This window comes from Ammospiza nelsoni, chromosome 11 (assembly GCF_027579445.1).
Source record: "Ammospiza nelsoni isolate bAmmNel1 chromosome 11, bAmmNel1.pri, whole genome shotgun sequence".
Classification (NCBI taxonomy): Eukaryota; Metazoa; Chordata; class Aves; order Passeriformes; family Passerellidae; genus Ammospiza; species Ammospiza nelsoni.
The window spans coordinates 14,479,752-14,497,469 of record NC_080643.1 but is presented as its reverse complement, the minus strand read 5'-3'; the positions used below and the strand labels follow the sequence as shown (position 1 = coordinate 14,497,469).

At 43.6% G+C, this 17,718-nt stretch overlaps 1 protein-coding gene across 1 annotated transcript; it reads right to left on the bottom strand.

Moving 5' to 3' along the window:
* Nucleotides 1-70: 70 nt before the first annotated feature.
* WDR82 (WD repeat domain 82) lies at nt 71-17,707 on the bottom strand. Its single transcript, XM_059480118.1, has 9 exons — nt 17,423-17,707; nt 12,518-12,615; nt 9,627-9,693; nt 9,337-9,436; nt 6,603-6,719; nt 5,700-5,855; nt 5,506-5,575; nt 3,666-3,808; nt 71-3,487 (listed from the first exon to the last, which is right to left on the bottom strand). The coding sequence occupies exons 1-9, from the start codon at nt 17,581-17,583 to the stop codon at nt 3,458-3,460; spliced, it is 942 nt and encodes a 313-aa protein (XP_059336101.1). The 5' UTR covers nt 17,584-17,707; the 3' UTR covers nt 71-3,457.
* Between the last annotated feature and the right edge of the window lie 11 nt (nt 17,708-17,718).

Here is a 17,718-nt window from a genome sequence, read left to right as displayed (position 1 = left end):
CATTCCCCCTCTAAGAAACCAGCAAGTTGTATCAGACTGGACAAACGCAGAATTTACAGCACTCAAGTGGTCTCTCTACAAAATATTTATTGGTCACAGCCACAACATTGAATTCTCCACATAGGTAGTATTTTGTGACAAAGCATAATTTGACTTTATGTATTTACATTCACTGGCAGATACCACCAAGGAGTCCAACTCCCTAGAGCAGCTCACGACCACAGAGACCAGTTTGTGAAAGGCTCACCAGGTTCATGCCCCTGACCCAAAACCAAGGTGAAGTCTCTTAAAGTGCTAAAATAGCCAAGAGGCATTGGAAAAAAATACCCTGCTGCTTCCAAATGTGTCACTGAATTGCTCCTGCACCCTCCAAAGCACAAAGGGACTGGGGCACAAATCCAGGACCTGAGAGCTTCAATAAAGGAATAAAAAAATCTTTCAAGACTGACTTGGAGAATTACACCTGAAATCTCCCCCAGCCCAGGCAGATGTGCTCAGCCACCACACTGCTCACTTAGAGGTGGGCTCTTGAGTCTCATTTCCCCCTTGTTCTGAAGAAAGCTCCTTAATTCATCCCAAAGAACATGGGGAGGATTTACATGTCAGATTTGGAGGGGAAATGCTGTTTGCTGCTTGGCCACTCTGTCAGACCTGGGAAGGCTGTTTTTCATCAGATATGTTTCTCATTAGCTAGCAGCCCTAAAGAACACAGGAATTGCAGCCCTGGGACTCCTAGAGAAGCATGTAGAAGCTGAAAGCTAAAAGCTTATTCACCTTTCCTGTCCAACTGTCTGAAACACACAATCCTCATGTTCCCTGACAACACTTGGCACATTACCCTCTTTTAAAGCCAGATGGAAAGCACTCCATGCTACATCAACAGAGATGTCTCTGCCTCCGTGGGTGGCAATGGGCCCTGGGAAGGTGCTCAGCTGCCACCCTGAATGGAGAACTACTGCATGAGCCTGAACATCCCTCTTCACTCCAGAAAGCCACTGATGTGCTTGTGTGTGCATCCTCCTAAACCACTCCTCTGGTTCCCTTTTCCTTCAACATTCCATGCCACAACACACCATGTTTTACAACACTGCAAGCAGAAGAGAGCTGAACAACAACCTCTAGACAAGCGCTCAAAACCACATTAACAGAGAGCTTCTATAGAATAAAAGACTTGCAAATGCTTCCCTGTCAAAAGTAACAAGGAATATGGACAGAGGCTATCTGTTCACTTCCTCAGGCAAAAGACTTGAAAAACCTCAAAGATAATTTACTACTGGACGCTGAAGTTTGACGGTTAAAACACACTACAAACCCCAAATTTGTATTTTACAAAGCACTGCAAATACCAACGAAGGTAAAATAGCACCAAACAGCCTGAAATGCAACACTGCTGAGTTAAAGTGACTGAGGCCCGAGAAAACCACCTCCCTTTGCACAGGCCAGTTTTATTTATAGGCAACGGTGGGACAGCACAGGAGAGGGGTGGCATGAACCTCTCATCTCCATCTCCAGCAGCAGGCCTGTGTGGCAGAGGGAAAGCATCCATCACCCTGCTGGAGGATGGCCAACTCACACGGCAGAGCTGTGGTTAGAAATGCCCCGTGTGGCAGCAGCAGCAGCAGAGCCACAACCACAGCACAGACAGTGTGACAGTGTGAGCCTGCCCCGAGTGGGCAGAGCTCCTGCACTGCCACAGCCAAGTGCTGCAACCTGAACCCACCCAGAAGCACGGAAATGCTCAGTGCCTGTCCCCAGCTCTTAGCACAGCACCTTTCCCTGGGCAAGGGCTGGGAGGGGACAAAAAGGCAAGAAACAGCAAAACAGAAGCAGCTGTTCTACAAGGCATTTACTTTTCCAGGGAGTCACAATGTGAATTGTATACAGCTGAGATGACTTTGCTGTAACAGGGGAACATCAGGAAACTGACCTAAAGAAAACACTCCAGCATGGTTTGCCAGTATGGAGTGGCCCTGGAGAGCAGAGAGAACACGCCTGTTACTGCCTTGTCACCTTGCCAGCTTTTCATATTTATGAGCAGGGAAGCACATGTGGCTGGGCAAGGGAAAGAACAGACTTCCCAAGCGTGTTTGGAAGGGCAAGAATACAGTCAACACTATATTTTTGCCAAGCCTGTCCCAGCTTGCTGGTGAATGCATTCCATTGAAGCAGCATTTCAGGAAAAAAAACCTGGAACTGGGCTTGAAGACCAGCCAGCTTTTCAGTGCTACAAGCCCCTGAGGCAGGAGAGCATGTCCCTCCCCATCACTTTGCAGGGGCATTCCTTGGAGCAGGGCCACAGCAAAGCAGAGTCAGCACAGTCATGCCTAAGATTTTTAAAATTCATTTCTGAAGACACCATCTGACAAAGGATGCATGGCTCTTTTGCAGCTATCACCAAAAACCTGCAGACCAGTGCCAAACTGTGTGATGGACTACCTACATCAGTTTTACCAACAAAGGGATACCAGTCTAAGCCTGCTGTGGGATGAATTTCATGGAGCTTATTTACAAACCAGGGGTGGTAAACTGCATCGGTGAAAGTAAACAGCCTAGACACCTCACATTACTGGCCCACATCATATTCTTTTATATCTAAAAGTAAAAAAATATGGCCCATTCCCACTGCCCACCCACCCCGTGATATTTACAAGTAGGATCAGCCAAGATGGTACATAAGGAAGATACACAGGCAGACTGTGCTTTCAGTCTCAGTGTGGTTTCTCCATCTTCTGCTGACAGACTCCTTTATTGCTCGGGACATTGGCTGGACCTCAGCAGTACTGTCTGCACCTCCAGGATGTTGACACAGCAAACAGCAGTGAGGCTTTGGCAATCTCTGACAGTGGATGAAACCTGTGCAGTTGCACACTAAATTGCCAAAAAAAAGGATGAGAAGATGTATGAGGTACGTTCACAGCTACCCACACTTCTGGTGCATGTTCCACTGCAAGAGAATCCAGCAACTGCCGTTGAAAACTGTCAGTGTTCACATTTGGCACAGAAGCATTTGCATCTGTGGACTGCAGTGAAACCAGAGATCCCAGACGTTAAAAACATGCACTTATGGAAAGGAACTGCACGCTCCACATTGGAACATCAATAGCCTTGTGCATTTACAGCAGGAAAACACATAATTACAGCTTTAAAAAATGCCACAAACATTTTGTAGATAAAACAGACTTCAGGGCTCTAAGAAATGACACTGTGTCAGTTCCATCTTAGGCTAAAGCCTGCTGGGCCTGGAAGGTAAGAACTTGTAGCACACTGCATCTGGAGTGTGCCAGGAGGCCAAGAGGAGCAGTCCTCCCAACGGAATGCTGTAGATAAAGGTAAGACATGGAAAATACTCAGGAACAGGAACACAGTCTAGGAGATGGAGGCAATTCCAGAACTATGCTTGCAGCGACGTGCTGCTGTTAGCAGTATGGAGCCATCCACAGCGGCTGCAGCGCACAAATTAATCGTCGATAGTTGGCAACCAGAAGGCCTAGAGAGGAGGAAAGAAAACATCTTTTGACAGCAGAACACAAATCTCTCCTACAGCATCCTGTAGGAGCTGCTACCTTCTGCAAGCACACATGAGAGGCACTGAGCCTTCTCAGATTCATCTCTGAAAGGGTCAGCACCTCATGGAGCTCACAGGAACTTAAAGCCCATTTCCTTACCATATTGGAACATGCACTAGCGAAAGTCATGAATTTTGGATTGAACTGCAGACAGGTTATAGGACCTGTGTGTTTTCCATCTAGGACAGCCACCTTCATCCCACTTTCTCCATTCCAAACATGGATCTTCCCATCCTCTGAACCTGAAGGTAGGAATGGAAAACAAGATATGCAAGATGCACTGGAGATGTCAGCAGAGGAAAGAAAGAACTTTTTTTTTTTTTTCTGTCAGAACTTTAGGAACAGGCAGGTCTCAACTTCATAATACAACCTTTAGAGTTCTCCAAGTGCCACAAGGGCAAGTACAAAACATCAGAGTGTTGGAACACTCTTCAGGCAAAGATGTTAACTATTGTCACCCAGTAGTAAAGGAGACCTGACACCTCCAGCTGTAGAGAGACCCTGGCCAACCTGCACCAATGTGCAGAGGCCAAGTGCTGGGGAAAGAGTCATTGTTCACACAAGTTCTCAGTTCAGACACAGGTAAATGTCTCACTCAGTGGGCACAGAATCAAGCCTAAGCTTTCACCATGGAAGGGAACCAGATTTCAACGCACTAAGCCAAATATCAGAAGCTCCCATGGAGATATCGACTCTCCACATTACTATAATGGAACAAGTTTTTCACTTTAAAATTACATTTTTCAAACTCTGAGGCTGAGAACTTAGAAAATTTTAATTCAGTTCTGCTTTAGACTCATTTTAAATAGGATTCCTAATAAAAATGCAAAGCATTTTCTTCTCCTTCTGTATTTATGTCTGTAGCCTTTCAGGAGAAAATTAAGAAGCACAAGTTGCAACTTAACCATATGTAAAATCTGAACAGGAATAAGTGGTTTGGAACTTCTACTACTGCTTTAATTTGGAAGAGCACAACAGGAAGGTAAATATGTGCAATAAAGTGCTCTCCAGAGACAAACTAAACAAAAACCCCACCCGTCTTCTCCGCAATCAGGAAGTTCTCAGCCAGAACAAAAGAAAGGGAGTTTTGCCAAGACCATCACTCATACAGGAAAAATGAGGATCTGGATATCAAATCACCACTAGGTTAAACATATTTGATATATCAGCCACAGAAATAAGATAAAGTTCTAGGATGGGGCAGCACGATACAGACTCATCTGACTTGTGTCCAAAGGTCCTGCTGTGCAGCAGGTGACTGAAGTGCTCATTGTGGGGTGCCCAAGGTGCAGCACCAGCCTGTACAGGAGTTTCAGGCTGATTTTTGCCACCTGCTTCCCTCAGGAGTCCATTTTGCAGAGGGCCAGGGGAATCATACACTGGGAGCCACCAGACTGATGCCTACAGCTTCTATCAAGGGTTAAGAATTTGTTCCACAGACATGGGGGTTTACAAGAGCCACGTGAACAAACTGCAGCAGCCCCAGCATGTCACCAGTGAGAACAGCCCTGTACAAATGTACCAAGCTACAAGACCAGTCTCCCAAGCACAAATATGTGCTTTGGTCATCAGGGGATGGCCACAACACAGCCACAAAATGCTGTGAGGCAGCACATGAGGGCATCCTAGCCACAGGGAAAGGATCACTAACAAACTGTGTGACCAGTTTTCCCACACTACAACAGCTCCCTGGTTTCTTATCTATTTTGGAACAGTATTTATATATAGGAAAAGAAGAAAAGACTTCTTGCAGGCTTTTTTATATTCCAGTCTAGACAACACTGAGCAATCTAACAAAACAGAACACTGTCAGTGCAAAGAAAGCTTACAGCTGCATTGTATTATTTAAATACATTCTGTTTCCCAACAGACACAGCTTTAGCCCTACATAACACGGCTAATTTCAGAGCACTGAAATTCTTGCCAAGAATTATCTTACCTATCATGATGAACTGAGAGTCTGGTGTGAATGATGCCTCCAGCGTGACAGCCTTACTATTGTTATAACCCTATGGCACAAAACAGGAGAATATGTAGTAGAGAGTGTGTCCACAGCAATCTCACAACCCAAGGGCACCTGCTCCCCAAACTAACAGCAGGTTTTCCAGCAGGTACCAGAGGCAGCAGGCTCACCCCAAACGTGTGCAAGACAGCTCCTTTGAAGGCATCGATGAGCCGGATGAAGCCGCCGTTAGTGGAGATGAGGATGAGTTTGCCATCATTGCTGAACTTCAGGCCTGTCCACTCACACGTTCGGTCATACTGCATCTTAAACGTGGCAAATGGCCCCTGCAGACAGAAAATGGGAAACATGGAGGCTGTTTGTTCATATTGCTGTTAACAAGAATCTGCTTTTAACCTTAGCGCAGGGAAACAGCTCAGATTTTTTAAAAGAAAATCCTTAGCCCTAAGATACCAAAAGACAGTGTTAAGTCAAACGTGACTCTCCGTGTATAAGTTTCAATATATGAATCCAGTTTCCAAAACAAAAAATGAGAGCAATAGACTGTTTCAATCCAACAGTTTCATACTCTACCACAATCAACAGCACAAATTAAATTAAGGTAGGAACAGGTTTTTGAACAAGGCTGCTATTGAAGTTACAGAAAGAATTTGAGCCAGTGTAATCATCATCTGAGTTTTGAGAACCATGGACCTATGTTCAGTGTTTATTCAGTTCAGCTGACCACACCAGTACAGTTTCCTTTGAAATTTCCATCCTTTCTGACAGTCCTGGCTCAATCTTTGCCAGTGTTCTTCCAGAATAAGCAGCAAGGAAAGAAAGGCCAAAACCATACAACAAAGAGCATGAACTGCAGTTTGGAGCAGGTTCAAGAGCTAGCACTTGAACATGGGTTAAGTGTACCTCAGGATTTGTGTCTCTGTCCATTAAATGTGTGCATAATGAGAACTCTCTGGATGCCAAGGAGGCACCCAGACAGTAAACTCAGGTACCCAAATCCAGCTTCTGAGCACTGAGCTTAGATTACTTCTTGCAAGATCAAAGCTGTAAAAAGGGAAGTCAGGGTACCTCACCTTGTCAAAAGAACGGAGATCATAAAGCTTCACCATTTCAGAATTGACTCCAGCAGCAAAAATCAACCCTTCTGGGTCAAAAGAACACACAGGCTTCCCTTGGAGATGCATTAAACCCTAGAAATAGAAATAGCCAGAATTATTTTCCAAGACTGATGCTTATGTTTCTACCACCCCCCTTTGAGTCCACTGGGAGCAGGACAGCACACCAGGGGTGGAACAAATTAATTTCAATTGTAAATACTGAGGTTTTACAAGGGTTCAGAACTCAGCTTTCTCAACTTTAGGCCATCATATAGGGCTTCCAATTTGCTTCAGTGACAAAGTTTACACCAAAACAAATCAAAAACCCATTCAAGGTGTCAGGCACTCCAAAAGTCCCCAGAGAAGGGAGGCTCATATAGGTGTGTTAATAACCACACCAGGCAGCACCACAAAACACTGCTGCTGGGATCAACAGCAATGCTCCACCACTTATGGCTGCACAAGGGGGAAAAAAAGTATTTTGAAAGCAAGGGAATATCACTGCTGAGCTTTACATGCCTGTTTAATGAAACCTCATACCTGCTGAAAGCCAACAGACCTTACATATGTTACAGATACCTATTATAATATTGGCCCTTTGCAAATATTAAAATGAATACTCTATGTGTTATGTTGGACAGTTATGCTGTATTCATCTCTTTTAAGCAGTGTGGTAAACACACTTTTTAAGCTATAGCATAATATTAAAATAGAAACTATGTGATGTAAGATACTTTTTGTAACTAGCTCAAGGAATGGAAAAGATAATCAAGAAATTCTTCACATTGTCCTATCTGGATAGAGATAACAGCAACAGACACCAAGATTCCAAGAGAAGAATTATTGCTTCCTTATCAGGAAATCTCAGACTTCGAGGAACCAAGAAGATTGATTTACAATAAGGGGGAGGGAAGCCAAAATTAAGCAGAAACACCCTGGTTTGAAAGGAATGTTTGAATCATGTATGAGATATATGAATATGCAATAGGCTATTGCTTTTAAGGGGTAATCCTTTGTTAGCAAGGTGTGCTTTGTGGTAGAGTGCCAGGCACATGGACATCCATAATTCTTTGCTTTTTATCGTCTCTTATAGTCCTAATTTTTATTACTATTTTCATTACTATTAAACTTCTAAAATTTTAACGAAAGTGAATGGTGTTTTTCACACATATTAAAATTGATAGGTTACTACCAGTGCTTATTTTTAATGTTACCTTTTCCTTTAGTCACATCATAGAAAACACTTGAGGAAATTTGTTAAAAGCCAACAAAATATGTAATCTTCTGTATCCTGACTACCAGTCTGTGCATGTTAGTCAAACATTTTCATGAACTGCATGCACATAAACAAGAACCCATCTTTGATTAAATCCATAACACATTTAACAAGTTTCTGCATTTCTATTTCTTTCTGCATTCCTCTTTAGGTAAATCTGGAGATTTTACTGCTTCTCTTCTTTCCCTCACAGGTCAGTTTTCCCTGTGGTCTCTGAAGGTGAGGCAGAGAGCTCAGCCAGTGCTCAGGGCCCTGGTGAGTGGGCCAGCTCTGGTTTCCTAGGAATATTTCCAGGCAGTATGGCTGCCATCTCACGGACCAACTGAAAACTACAAGTAACACTTCCTCCACCCGTTTCACAAACTTGGCTGGACGCAGCTTCCAGTTATAAGTCCCAGTTTTACTGTTCTTACAAGTTCAAGCATTAGCATAAGTCACAGAATGGCTACTGCACTTACAACCCTGTCTCATGTGCAGCAACTTGGAGATGGAGACTCATCCCAAGGGAAACATACATGCTGGAGTTAAAGGCATACTCCCAAAAAAAAAGCAGAATTAAGAAAGAATTAAGAAAAGGCTTGGTTTGAACAATGACAAAATATTTGTTAAGAAATGTAACTTTTTTCTTTCTCTTTCATAACAGTTCCATCATCTGGAACAAGCAAGGAGCCCTCTCTCATAAGCAAAACAGTCCCAGAGAGATGGGGAAATATGAGAGCACAACACTGTGTACCCAGATACCAGGACAAAACAACTCAGCACCATTGAAGGTAGAGATTCTACTTCCAAACTTTCATTCCTGACACTGCTGCCAGTTCTTGTATTTTTCTCAGCTCTTACAAGCCTCCTTCCACTAAGAAGAGTAAAGCATTTCACAAAAATAAGTAAACAAAACCAGTTTTGCTACCTTGCTATCGAGTCAAACCTGCTCACAAACAGTTCTGATCAACAACAGAGGTGATGCAAGGAGGTGGCAGACCATATGGCTGCTGTGTTACTTTAGATCACCAGTTTCTTCATCAAATTGAATTGCATCAAGGCACCAATTTTAGACACACAAACAGTCAGATAAGATGAATTCTCAACACAGGAGGGATGCCAACCCTGAGAGAACACCCTCTGCATAAGGTAGCAGCCTGATGAACAAGCTGATGACACCCAGCCCTTCTCCTGTTTCATCAGCTGTGGGTGTTATTTCTTGCCCTCCCCAGTGCCTCTCCAGCAGAGACACAGGTGAGAGCAAGTGCTGTTACACAATGTGACACACACACACTCTGCAGAGATTCCTGACCCGGGCTCCTTCAGGAACATGTCAACACTAAATCAGCAGCACACACTTCTGGCAGTATTTTTAGTTTGTTACAAACATACATCCCTTTTTTATTCTTTCAACTGAAAATTCAACACATTGTGCACATTAATTTTATAATCTACCTGGCAATTTGGAGAGCGGAGATCCCAGAGACGAATAGTTTTATCCAGAGATCCAGAAATAAAAGTATCATCCACTGGAGACATTGAAAGAGCAACCACCCTGCAATACAGAAACCCACATGCGTCAGAGACAAACCAAAGAAGTGAATGCAGCAACACCCACCCCAACAGTTGTGGAAAAACCCATAACTGAACTAAGCAAAAGCAGCATGAAGCAAGGGTAATGAGCTCAAGCCCACCAGCACTCTCATTTCAGTTTCTCCTGGCCTGTCCCCCAAGCCACAGCTCACCTTTTTGTGTGCCCCGGGAAATAGCGAATGTATTTGTTGTCATGCAGGGAGAGGTATCGGATTGTGTCTGAAACATAAACAAACCATAAGCTTTATTATGTATACCACCAGCCCAAGGTTATCTGAAAGAGATCACATAGCAACTTGCTCCCAAGAGCAATAGTAATCTCACCACAGTGTATTTAATTTCAAGTCATTTAATTTCAAGTAAGACTTCGAAAGAGAATCAAGTTGAAACAGAAATAAACCAACTCAGTTCTTAAGCAGAACTGAAAATTAGGCAACAGGAAAAGATACTTCTCACAGTCTGAAGTCATGTTACATTTTAAAAATAACTGTCATGTGATTTATGCAAGGTAATTTCAAAGGTGCTAAAATTTAAGTAGCAGCAGGTTTTATTCCATTGCTCTCACGAAATGGAGAGTATCACATTTACAGAGTTGATACCACTTTGTATTGCTTTGCAGCATGAATATTGCTCTCTTTCCTACATTCACCTTCAGCAAACAAATTTCCAACTAAGCAGTACACACAGGAAATGTACAAATTCTGGCACTCAGCTAAAGATAAAACCGTAACTTTGAAGCCAGGGTAAGATCATTAAAAATTAGCAAATCCCTCTTGTGTTTAATCCGACAATCAACAACTTCACACTTTCTCTGCACTAAGAAGAGGACAGAGTAGTCTAAAGCTTAGTGCACTTCAAGCACCCTTAAACATAAATTGAATAGATGACAGCAGTAGCACAACATTTCTCAAGTGCCAATTTTATCCTGAGTATAGGTGAACATAGCAAGAGTAGCTCACAATTCTGGAACGTGCTGTTGAGACTTCCTCCCCAAAATTAAAAGAAATCCTTCTAAGAGGAAACAATTATTAAAAGACAGAAGCCACTTTTTCATCTTTATGTGCAGACTGTGTACTGCTGGAACAACCAGTCCTGCTGAGGGTCAAGGACATTTTACTTTTGACTCAGAAGAACATGTGCCAAGAGGATGCAACATGAACTGGGTGTTCAGACAGTCAGAGGGGCTACTGTGTTCAGAATGTTTTGAAAGGCTCATTCAGCAAAAGTTTCTGTCTGTGAAAAAACTTGTCAAGTTCTCATTGTTGCCTGAGGTTGCTCATCAAGCTGAGACCAGAGGTCTAAACCACCTTCCAGTATTTGAGAAGCAAACTGAAGCTGCCTGAAGGAGCTGGAAATGTGGTACTGGTGACAGTTCTGAAAAGCTCTAAGTGACCTGAGGTGATTATCCAAAACAGAAATCCTTAACACCAGTGTCACATCCCACACTGGATAGAACCAACATGCTCCAAAGCTCCTATTAGGGCTCATCTCCAGTTTCTTGCAAGTGTCATTACCTGATCTGAAGAATCCATGCAGAATTCCATGCTCCTGTGCTAAAAGGAAGCAGAGGGCAGTTGTGCTCCCTGTGATGTCACTGCTGGCAGGGCGCTGTCCCAGGCAAGGCAGTGGCCTGTACAGTTATCTCCTGTACCGGGTGGTATCATAGACCCTCAAACTGTACAAACTACTACCTCAGCCTGGAATCAGGCAACACGAGTTAGGTCCAGAGGTCTTGAGGAAATCTTCACAAGTAGATTGGTAGCAACAAAACATTCAACAGAAAGGAGCTTGCAAGCAAGCACCAGCATTCCTATAGAATGTTCCTGAGGTAATTTTCCCTCCCAATACCTGCAAAACAGGTTAATACAATGCACCTTGCCCATGACCACATGCATTAGGGACTACAGAGTTCCTGGACTCCTACAGAACACACTGATGGTTTTATTAAGGTTACAATTTGTAACAGCAACAAACATTCTCACATTGTCTCTTTTTCTTTTCTTCTAATTAAGTGTTCACCATAATGCTACCCTGCAGCAGGAAGATTTGAGTCTTAAGGCTTACCATTGCTTAGAAACAAAAACTCAGTATTCAAAATGGTATTAAAATGCTTCATTAGATTGTTAATTACTACTTATTGTAAATTTAATAACAGCCAAATTAAAAACGTGACATATAGTAATAACATAATTAAAAAAATAAGTAGGTTCTGAAACAGACTAAAAAGGCATGTGCTTCCTGTGACACTTTTAAACCTTTTACACCATTAAATCCAATTCTGGTGGAGACTTCCTTGTTCCTCTAGTTTCAGGCCCAGCTTGCTCTAGTTTAACCCAACCTCCTAACTCTTAACTTCCACCTTCTCTAAATTCACAGCCTTTGCATTTCCTTTAGTAGCCCAGCACACATCACAAGGCACCAGCATATCTACTGTTAAGTTTCATCTGTGCAAAGGAAAAACCAAACCAAAACCTCTACTACAGAAATTATGAGTCTACAAGTAGAGTGTTAAAATCCATTTGTGAAGTGCTGTGCTAAGAGATGTGGTCACTGCAAAATTCTCAGACATTGACTGTGATGAACAAAAGCAGGACTGAGCTCTGTGAGCTCCTCCAGGCTGGGCTGTGATGTGCTGAGCTGCCTGAAGCTCTGCCCTCCTTCCTCTGCAGCTGAGCTGTGTGCACCAGGCAGAGCTGTGGCACTGGGCCCAGCTGCTGCTTCCACCTCACTCAGGTAGGAAATGAAGGGGCAGAGGCCGATGACAGCACTGACACCAACAGCAAGCGAAGAGCCCAATGAAGAACCTGAGTTTTATCTCCCTGACAATGTTTAACCCCTCTGTTACTGCAGCAGTGAATGAACATGTAAGGAAGCTCAAGGGACTAGCCCCAAGCTGTGCATGAGTGTTGGACATTAATTCCCTCCTCTGCCAGAGTTCTTATCACTGAAGAGCTGTTATAACTTTTTCCCAAATCTTTAGCTCTAATTATCCAGACATGCAGTGTAAGGAGATCATTATGCTCCACTCCAGTGCATCACTTACCATCTATTTTGTTGGAGCTGTACACAACAGTGTTGGCAGCATGTGTGTATCTGATGAGGTCCACTCCATACTTCTTACTGTACAGGGTCCTCTTTGGTCTGTCAGGAGGAAGCAGAAATAATTGCACTCTCTGCAACAAAAATCTCAAAACAAAACTCTCATCAACAAGGCCTGTTCCCACTGAGGCATTACATGATTGTTTCAAGAAGTCAGATGTTTTTATATAAAGAAAGAAAAACTTTTGTATTTTATTTTCAAACAAGGATCTTGTTGTTTCTCCAAAACCATCCCTAGGCTTGAGGAGCTCTCTGTAACACCTGCTAAATGCATGAGTCTCCTCCAAAAGTCCTTTTCCTATGACGTCTACTGCCAAAGGAGAAGGAGGAGCGACCATAATGAGCACAGCAAGCAGCACTGCCTTACTGTGCCCTTGCCCATTCAAATCTCCCATTCATCTGCTGCTTATTTTAGCTGAGTATAATTTGTCTTTGTTCTCTGTTAGTTCAAACCCTAGAACAGGGTGTCTCGTTCATGGGGTACTAACCCCAACACATCTATGCATCAGTCATCTCTAACAGACAGAGTAACACAGGGACTTCTCCAAACCACTGCAGAATCATACTTGCACCCAATCTTAGGGAAAGAAATTTAACATTTTGCAACAGAATGAAAAATACTAGTGAGAGCAAACACAACCTACAGAACTGGGTTTCTGGGGGTCTGGTAAGCAGGTAAATTAGCACTAGAAATTCAAACTGCAGAGCAAGCTTGGAAGCAGCTGCCTCATAAGGCTATCTCAGAGCAGTGGTGCCTGCCTGAGCAGTGCAAGGTCTCCAGCAGCCTCCTTCCCCTTTCATCCCCAGCTGAGGGAGCACGAAGGTTTCAGAGCTGGGCAGTGGAGCAGTGAGGGCACTGATCAACACCAGAAATGCCATTCTTCTGGGAGCTATTTTTATTCCAGACTCATAACTCTGGTTATTACACAGGCCCACAAAATATTTTACCCACACAACCAAAGACAAACAGCATGGGAACAGAAACAAACAGCAGGAGCACTCAAAACTAAAACTGCTGCCAAGAGAAAAGTTTGTCAGACTACACCTCAGACAAGGTATTTATATTGCACTGGACTTTTTCCTTCTTCATAAGCCTCAACCTGACACACCCAAACAAGAGCACAAGTTGGAGACTTTTCATATCAAAACAAAAACAAGATATTCATTCTTGAATAGCAATTCTCAAACACCAGAAGCCAGAGGGCTCTGACTTCAAACAAACTTGCTGGGGACAAGTTCCTATGAAGGGAAAGCCAATCCAGCAAGGGCAGTGAAAAGCCACACACCACCTGTACCACAGAGCAAATCTCAACTGATTCTCCCCCAGTAACTCCAGCACTTTTTAAAATCGTTCTTCAGATCCAAACATGCCACACATTGAAAAAGAACACCTTATTTAAATTTTGACACACTATAACATTATGTGTGATATACTTCCCCACACTGACCAATCTGGTGGGAATAAAACCCAACAACAAACCAAGAAAAAAATCCTAATCTCAAAATATATTACCTAGTTTGGCTTTTCCTTTACTATTACAAGTTTAAACGTCAGAAGATCTATTTAGAATGAATTATCATAGAGAGAGACAATAAAGATCAACAGACAGACAAAAGTACATTTACCAAAAACAAGGCAAAAGAGTTCTGTATTCTATGAAAGGTGAAGTTTTCCCTTAAACTGATACAAAGAGAAGTGTGCCACTGCACACAAGACCTGTTGCCAGTCAACTATTTTAAACACAAACAAGAAAACTAAGTACTTTTAAACAACAAATCACAATCACTAAAACAATTCCAAAGTCAAGGTCAATCTATGCAGCCCACCTACAAAAAAAGCAATGTTGATAAAGAAAAATACAAGATCTCGGGCAAATCTGCTACAAAGATGAAACAAAACGCAGGCAAGGACTGCAAAATCATTCATGCCTTGGTTTGAATCACTGCTGCTGTGGGTAAAACATCACCACAACCAGGAATGTGGGTGTGCCCAGCAAACACCAAAAGCAGGAGTCCCGATCTGCCACTTTATTTACTTCAATAACACACAATTGATAGACACCAAAACACAAGCTAAACCTTTCTGGAGCACCTTTCTATCACTGCAGGGTCACCAATGAGCAGCCAGGCTGGTCCCAGCCTCAGGGACTGCTGTACATCCAACACACAACAGCTCTCACAATCCTTCCTCAAGCCCAAACAGACTCCAGAGTCCAGCCTGCTGTGGAGGTGATGCAGGATGGGTTACAAATTTAGTGACAATTGAGTTGTTTGCACACTTTGAAATAGAAATGGAATCTCAGGACCAAAGTCATTGGATGCTCCTGTCAGTTGCCTCAGCCCAGAGCAATACATGATAAGGAGATAATCTTGTCCTGTCAGCCCTTGGCTACACAGCACTGTCCCAACTGTCCTGACACTGTCACAAGTGAAGAATGTGCCCAACCCCACAAGATGGGGCTGGGCACATTCTCACAGAGCTGAACAACTCATTCTGGTGTGGCAAAACACAGCAAACCAGGTGAAGATATTCCTGAAGTACAAACAGCTGCATTTTAATTCTACCAGCAGAACTGCTCATTGACAGAGGACACACATCAGATTTTCCCACTTTTACACAGGGAAAGGCATTTATTTTCAGGCCATTTGATGAAGCAGGGTATCCTACACTGAACCCCAGCAAGCAGGACATTTCATTTCCTCCTGGCCATTATATCTAAGCAGGTGAGAGTTCCAGGCTCTTGAAATTATGATTTATAAGGAAAAACAAACAAACTATAAGCCTAAAACTGCCACAATAATGATCACTCAGAGACCTGAAATATCATCCTCACATGAATTTCAAGTGACAAAGTAATTCAAAGTAAAACCTTCCAGGTTAGAGAATAAATGGGCCCTGCATCCTTAGCCACCCCTAAAAATCACAGTCACACTTTTAAGCCAGCTGATAGTGCATGAGAAGCTTTCAAATAATTTTAAAATTTTATAACCACCAGAGAACTGCATCCTGACACAGAAGTTACCTTGAAACCACTCTCACTGCCATGCAGCACTGCAGTAGAAGACCACTGATCTACACTTAACTTAATTAAAGCAAAGCCTCTGACTATAAAGCACATCAGGATTAGATGGAAATAGGAATGAAAGGGCCAAATGGCTCCCAACCCATCACACCATTCTTTACATGTTTGAAAGGGGAAGAGCAATCAATACCATCTGCATTAACATCACTCAGCCCTGCTACTACTGTCTATAATTAAGATCTGGGATACAATCCATGGCACAATCCATATGTATAGAGTTACCTGTTCTTACAGAAATCAAAATTAAATATTTTTATGTCAGAGCTCATTCTAGCAGATGGGGAACACCAACAATTTTACTGAGTAAAGCAATCAAACTACAGAGAAGTCTAAAATAATATATAATAGGTGTGCCACCAAATAAAGAGAATATGTAGGAGGAAATCTTTCCTCCCTGCAAGTATGATGTCTTGGCCTGCTTGGAAAAGCAGGAGGGTTGGGAATACCTAGTTTACTAGAAAATATATATATTTTATGTATATATATACACAACAGAAACACACAACACTGACATATCTCTCTCTTGACACCCCCAAGCCATTTCTTTTTCATTCCTGCACTACCCTGACCTTTCTATTCCCTGCCCTATAACACACACACTTCTCCTTTCACGTTCTGTGTGGATGTGAGGCTTCCCAGCCCTGACTTAACAAAAAAACCAATAACAACCAACAACCTCAGAACTACATCTCTACACCAATAAGCACATGTAAAACTTAAAACCTGCAGGAATTTAAAGCAGACAAATGCACATTTGTACAGAGTGTGAGAAAGAGAAAGTACAGAGAAAGATTTTAATGGCATAATGACACCGTTTGGCTCAAATTGTTCCAACTCTCACAGACTACAAACACCCTTCCTTGGTGTAGGTTTCCATCTGCTGAACAGGAGCACCAGATCTCAAGTGCTCTGCAGATTTCTGAGGGTTTATCCCAAAATCAAGATGAGCAGCATGTGATCAATGGTAAAAGAAAGATAAACCCGGGCAGTTAAATGAGAAACAGAAACACACCCTCAACTCATTGCCCTTAGGTAACAGAAATCAATCAACACCCTGATCGATTACACCCAAACAGACAATGTTCAAAGATACAGGCAATTCACACGGTGCTTTACAGATAAGGACACAACTAGAGAAAATGATTCAAAGCACAGAGGACCACGTTTGCCTGCAGCGATCCAAGACACCACTTAGGAACTGGGTTTTACGGAAAACACCACCAGGTTTTCCTTGTTTTAGTTTAGTCACATTATCTGCACCTTTTGGTTTAAAGCATTTAGCAAAGAAGTTACACTCAAACGAGGCATTAAAAGGGCACATCTGCACATTGCTCATAACAACCACTGCTCCACTAATTAGCGAGACGTGAGCCCAGAGAAGCCCGAGAAGTCAGTTCTATACCTGCAGCAACCCTGCAAATGTGACCAGACTGAACCCTTTAGGCGTGGGAACTGTTTAGCTCTCACAGAAGTGAACTTTCGCTTACACTGAGGAAAATATCACCACTGTCTCCAGCCTAAGGATAACAAGTACACGCGTAGAGCAGCTGCCCACGCTGCTGCCATCCCTGCCGCTGGGACTCTACTCAGAAGGCTACGCTAAAAAACAGTTAGAGAGAAGCTCAAGCTGAAGCTCACGGGCCAGATGTGCGGGGGCACAGCTTGTCCCCAGAGGCCACCGTGGGCAGTCGCCAGGGGCCCTCACACCCCGTGCCCCAGACGCTGCCCCAGCCCCCGAAGGCCGCGGCCGCAGCCCCACCACTCACTTGCCCTCCTGGCAGTCATAGAGAACGATGGAGTCATCGTCGCTGCTGGAAATGACGGTCTCGCCGTTGGGGCTGAAGTCGAAGCAGTTGATCTTGTCCGAGTTCTCGCGGAAGACCTTGGCCACGCGGAAGCTCCGCAGCACGTTGTCCGTCAGCTTCATCCCGCCCGCCGGGCCGCACCGAGCGAGGGCGGCGGCGCTGAGGGCAGCCGGGCGGGGCTGCGGGCGGCGGCGGGAACGGCCGGGCCGGGCGGGGCGGGGCGCTCAGGGGCGGTGAGGGGCGGTGAGGGGCGCTCA

What these genes read in the sequence shown, in the direction of transcription:
- WDR82 (XM_059480118.1), bottom strand. Translation starts at nt 17,583, where the DNA reads ATGAAGCTGACGGACAACGTGCTGCGGAGCTTCCGCGTGGCCAAGGTC. An exon ending in CAGCTCCAACAAAATAGATG is followed by an intron (nt 9,694 to 12,517) that starts GTAAGTGATGCA and finishes TTTATGTTTCAG; the next exon opens with ACACAATCCGATACCTCTCC. An exon ending in CTGTCTTGCACACGTTTGGG is followed by an intron (nt 5,576 to 5,699) that starts GTGAGCCTGCTG and finishes TTTGTGCCATAG; the next exon opens with GGTTATAACAATAGTAAGGC.